General features: G+C 45.1%; 2 protein-coding genes across 4 annotated transcripts; both read right to left on the bottom strand.

Moving 5' to 3' along the window:
• Positions 1-204: 204 nt before the first annotated feature.
• On the bottom strand, positions 205-2,069 carry LOC6537673 (sulfhydryl oxidase 1). The gene has a single exon (XM_002098182.4). It carries the CDS (start codon positions 2,022-2,024, stop codon positions 360-362), a length of 1,665 nt encoding a protein of 554 aa, XP_002098218.1. The 5' UTR covers positions 2,025-2,069; the 3' UTR covers positions 205-359.
• Positions 2,070-2,336: 267 nt separating this feature from the next.
• On the bottom strand, positions 2,337-4,200 carry LOC6537672 (sulfhydryl oxidase 2). Of its 3 annotated transcripts, none has more exons than XM_039375772.2 (2): positions 4,034-4,196; positions 2,337-3,976 (listed from the first exon to the last, which is right to left on the bottom strand). In XM_039375772.2, the coding sequence occupies exons 1-2, from the start codon at positions 4,034-4,036 to the stop codon at positions 2,360-2,362; spliced, it is 1,620 nt and encodes a 539-aa protein (XP_039231706.1). In that variant the 5' UTR covers positions 4,037-4,196; the 3' UTR covers positions 2,337-2,359. The 3 variants fall into 3 exon arrangements, with proteins under 3 accessions (XP_039231706.1, XP_002098217.2, XP_039231705.1); XM_002098181.4 differs by having other exon boundaries at positions 2,337-3,649; positions 3,719-4,195; XM_039375771.2 differs by having other exon boundaries at positions 2,337-4,200.
• Between the last annotated feature and the right edge of the window lie 795 nt (positions 4,201-4,995).

Genomic DNA, 4,995 nt, shown 5'->3' with positions numbered 1-4,995 from the left:
CCTTCGGCTGGAGATGTTAAATGGGTGGGTGGCGAATATACACGCACTCACTCACACACACACATTGTCGCTTCATTTAATCTAAACGCTTAATTTAGCAAATTTATGCAATTTTCATGTCACTATCCAAGGGTCAAACACGCATTTCTCCACGAGTTTATGCAGTTTTTGAGGAAAAGCGGACATAAGAGGTTTTAGACTTGATTCCTTTTGAGTAAAATCTTGCATTTTGTTATGTTAGTATTTTATATATTATATCTATTTCATAATTTTATGGCTGAAGAAATAACAATTGTATAAATCTGTTCATGCAGTAAGTGTTAGGATTATAAAAATTTACGATTTTAGGGATCAAAATCCTAATCGTATCCCTGTGGAGTGGGAAGGCCATAAAAGCTAACATTCTTGATATCGTACAACTGTTTCAAATACTTAAGAACTTCATCAGTTCGCCACTCCGAGTCATTCGAACGACAGGTGGGACAATTCTGCGGGCTGGGAAACTGAATCTTCGGGAACTTGGGATCCTCCGTGGAGTCACCAGCAATGCGTTGATTGACTTCGTTGTGGGCTGCCCACAGCCAGAGGATCTCCTCGTCGTGGCTCTTCACCGAGGTCAGATTACGCCGAATGGCCATCTGCTGAAAGTGCTCCGAGCAATCCGTGCATCCAAAGAAGTACTTGGCGAAACCATGAAAGGTTTTCAGTATGGAGCCCACCTGGAAGTAATTTGGTGGCTTCGCTGCCTCCACGGTCAAATGGTGGAACAGTGTCCACATGGAGCAGGTGAAGCTTCGCAGCAACGGACGTGATCCAATGCAGCCAATGTAACGCCGTGCTTTAAAGACCCTTCGTCCCTTCTCCAGCGAATCAACCAAATCGCCAAAGTCAGCTCCCTTTATGCTCTGCTTAGTGCTCAACGAGTTGTCCAGATCCGTCAGCAATAGCTTTCCGTCCTTATTCAAGGGATTGTGGTATCTGAAAATCTTTATAATATTCTTAAGAGCATTCAGGCTATTACCCTCCAGAAGAATCCATTTACGAAGCTCAATGTGCAGCAGCTTGTCGATGGCCTGCTCCAAATCGGCACGATAGACTTTAAGTGGTGGTGCAAGGACTTTGGCAAGGATCGCTTGATGTTGGTGATCCAGGAACTCAGTGAAGTTGGCTGCTGCAGCGATGGGCAGTGGTGGATCTGGTTGGAAATTAAGGTTCCTAAGGAAATCACCAACAGCGCTTGCATACGCTTCACTGGAGTCCGACGAAGGTGCCAGATATTGGGCGGTTCCATTTTCATTAATTATAGCCAGTTTATGATCGGATGGACTCAGTCCGAAATCGGTGAATATCTGGGAGTTTTCGATGATCCTCACCGAAAGCACTCTGAATGGCAGCAGTTCCAGCAGCGTGTCCCTGCCGATCTTAGAGTTTGCTGGCTGGAAAACAAGAGCCAGAAACTGCACCGGACTTTCATCATCTTGAGGATCGAGGAAGCTGCCCATGCCATTTGGTTTTAGGGGACGAAAGTTTGGCTGGTCGGGTCCATAGTCATTTTGGGATACCAATTCGGCCAATGTAGAGCGAATCAACATGGGATCTTGGCCTGGTATTACCGCACCAAGAACATCGTCGTTCTTTCTCATGTCGGGACCAAAGAATCGCAATGACGGCGTCTGCCGTATATTAAACTCCCTGCAGAGTTGGGCATTTCGCTCCTGGGCACAATCCACGGCATAGATCCGGAGAACTCGCCGCCACTTGTAGAGGTCGCGGGAAAGGGTCTTGAAGATCGGTGCAAAGCGATGACAGTCGCCGCAGAAGCTGTTGAGGAACTGCACCAGCTTGCTGCTCTTCAAGTTGAGAGCCGGCCTGAGCGACTCGTTGTCCAGCATAATCACATTGTCTGTATCGCTATAGAGACTCGCCTCGTTCGCCGACTTGCGGTCATTAAGCCGGGCCAGCACATCGGCGGAGGGGGAGACGAGGAGCAGGCCATATAGAAGCGTTTTGAGTAGCCGAATCATTTCAACACTGTGCTCACAAGTCAAATGAGCCACTTGAACTGATTCAATAGCAAGGGCTCTTTGGTAATTATAGCCACATTTGGATTCGCCCTGCTCCGGTTGTTAAGTCTCCCCCACCAGCCACCATCCACTATCCACCATGCCCCAAATCTCTCTCTCAAAACAGGTTTTCTTATATTTGTGACTCGCTATTCCATCCAGGCACACCCAAAAGAATTCACGAATTTCATATATATATTATACTAGGTGTGTGTATCGGAAAAAGATACCAAGTTACCATTGGTACAGGAAAAGCAAATAAATAAAAATAACTTCTCTTTTCTACGATGTATTTCTTATTGTGTACATTTCTTTGCCTTTTTATGATGATCTGGCAAATCATAAATGCTTAAATACTCCAAATCATAAACTCGTTTCATGTATTTCAGCACCTCGTCTCTATCAAATTCATCCGAGTCTTCACTGTAGCACTCCGGGCAATGTTTCCGCTCCGGAAACTGTACTTTAGGAAACCGCGGATCCTCCGAGGCGTCACCAGCTAGCTTTTCGTTTACCTCGTTATGGATCTCCCACAACCAGAGGATCTCCTCGTCGTGGGACGTCACTTGCGCGATCATCCGCCGCTTGGCCAACTTCATGAAGTGCTTGGCACCATCCTGGCAGCCGTAAAAGTACTTCGCCAGGCCGTAAAGTCCAATTGTCACGGAGCTGGGCGGATAGGTCTTCGCCTGGGCCGCCAGGACGGTCAAGTAATGGAACAGTGTCCACAAGGAGCAGCTATACCGTCGCGTATGTGGTGTAGAGCCCAAGCAGCCGACATACTGCTCGTCCGTAAAGATGGGATCCAGTCGTGTTTGCAGATCATCCACCACATCACGGAACTCCTCACCAGTGATCTCATCGACCTCAAACAGATGCTTCACCAGGCTGTTCAGCATTCGCCTGCCATCCCTGCCCAGCACATTGAAGCGGCGCAATAGGCGAATAATGTGACGCAGAGCCTTGAACTTGTAGCCACTTATGAATGGCGTCTTGGGTATCTCCACGTGCAGTAGCTGCTGGATGGCCTGCTCCAAGTCGTCCTGGAAGAGCACCTTTCTTGAGTGCAGCACATAGTCCACAATGATGGCATCGTATTCATCCGAAAGGTTATTTTCGGGCGCTGGAGCTATTGGCCATGTGGGCATACTTGGGTGCCCATTTCGCTCCAGAAACGCAGCAACGCTGTTCACGTAGGCAGAGCTACTTTCACCTTTGGGCCTGATTGGTTGGACTCTTCCAGATCTATTCAAAAGGGCCAACTTTTGCTTGCACGGCTTCAGTCCGAAGTTGGCGAACATTTCGGCATCCTTGATAATCCGCACACCCACATCCGGATAGGGCAGCATGTTGAGAATCGTTTCCATGCCAATCTCAACTGGATGGACCAGCAGAATGTATGACACCTTGTTGTCGAACTGTGCGTATACTTCCTGCAGCTCGTCATCCGGCTCTATGGGGTCAAAGTTGAGCTTTATCCCACTGCCTCCACTGTAGTCATTTTCGGACAGATTTTCGATGAGCTGCTCCACGATTTCCGTGGGATTTTGAGTTTCAATATCGGTGCCAGTTTCGTGACGCGACCTCTGAAATTTGGAGGGAAAATAGCGAATTGTAGGCGTAAACCTAATGCGAAAATCACGACACAACTTCACATTTTCCCAAAGGGCACAGTCAACAGCATAAATCCGAAGTGCACGGTTCCACTTCTGCAGGTCAACAGCCATTTTCTTGAAAGTGGGTGCGAATCTCCGGCAGTTTCCGCAGTAGGTGTTCATGAACTGCACCAACTTGCCCATGGCTGGTTCAGCTAGACTTCGTTCCAAACTGTCACCCAGCCCAACAAGAACATTGTCCACTTCTGAGTACAGAGGCTTTACATCTTCATCACATCTCTGCATTAAATGTCCTTCCTGCATAAACAGGGTAAGGATAATGCACGTATAATATGGTAACCCGAAATGCCAAACCATTTTATCCTAGGACCGATGATAATATGCATTTTCTCATATGCCATATGGCATTACGACAAAACCCACTTATCTCATTAGCTTCGCCCTTTATTATATTGTGTAAATAATTAGTAATTGTATTATGTGCAGAAGATTTCATGAAATTGTAAAATAGAAATAAATGAAACATTTACAAGATCACTTTTAAAAATAAGAACGATGAGTGTCCTTCTATCGCAAACCTTTTTTATCTCAACCAAACTAAGAATATTATTCTTGTAAATAAATAAAGATTAAACTTGTTTAAAAAAGTGTAAATTTGTTGTCTAATAGGAATAGCGAAAGGTTATCTTCCAAAACTAGCAAATATAATATGGAACCGTTATTGCTGGTCAATTAGAGAAGTGAAACTGAAATATTTTCTTATAAATCATAAACATTTTTAACGCAGCGATTGGATTTGCTTCGTTTCGGATTTTAAAATACTTTGAAGTCTCCTTCGGTTATTAACAACTAAATTTATAGTGCAAACAAATTTCCCAAATTATATCAAGCCGCCATCTCAAAAGCATCTCACTTAATTCTTGTAAACTCCCTTATCCGTTTAATATCCTGAATAGTCCTCTAGATAATTGGATCTAAGTGAGACTAAACGACCCCAATGGGTTTTCAATTATCAAAACACATTCAAATGCGGAAATACCAGCAGGATGTTGGCCAAAAACAACCACAATGACATGAGCCGAATAACGAGCTCGGGAATTTCGCACATCGTTACACACACACACACACACACGAACACACATGCAACAAGTTGGCCAGAGCAACAAGTTTGGTAATAGTTTACATCAAAAGTGGCCAAAATATCAGATGCACAATGTGCCAAACTTTGCGGCTTGTCTGTCTCATTTACATGGCTAGCGAATCCAGCTAACCGCAGTTGACGTCACGGATTATGGCCATGATGAGATGATGAAACA

The sequence above is a fragment of the Drosophila yakuba genome, chromosome 3R (genome assembly GCF_016746365.2).
Source record: "Drosophila yakuba strain Tai18E2 chromosome 3R, Prin_Dyak_Tai18E2_2.1, whole genome shotgun sequence".
Lineage (NCBI taxonomy): Eukaryota > Metazoa > Arthropoda > Insecta > Diptera > Drosophilidae > Drosophila > Drosophila yakuba.
Note: the sequence above shows the minus strand (reverse complement) of the source record. Positions and strands in the feature narration are given on the sequence as shown.

Coding starts and splice junctions, on each gene's coding strand:
- LOC6537673 (XM_002098182.4), bottom strand. CDS start 2,024: ATGATTCGGCTACTCAAAACGCTTCTATATGGCCTGCTCCTCGTCTCC.
- LOC6537672 (XM_039375771.2), bottom strand. CDS start 4,036: ATGGTTTGGCATTTCGGGTTACCATATTATACGTGCATTATCCTTACC.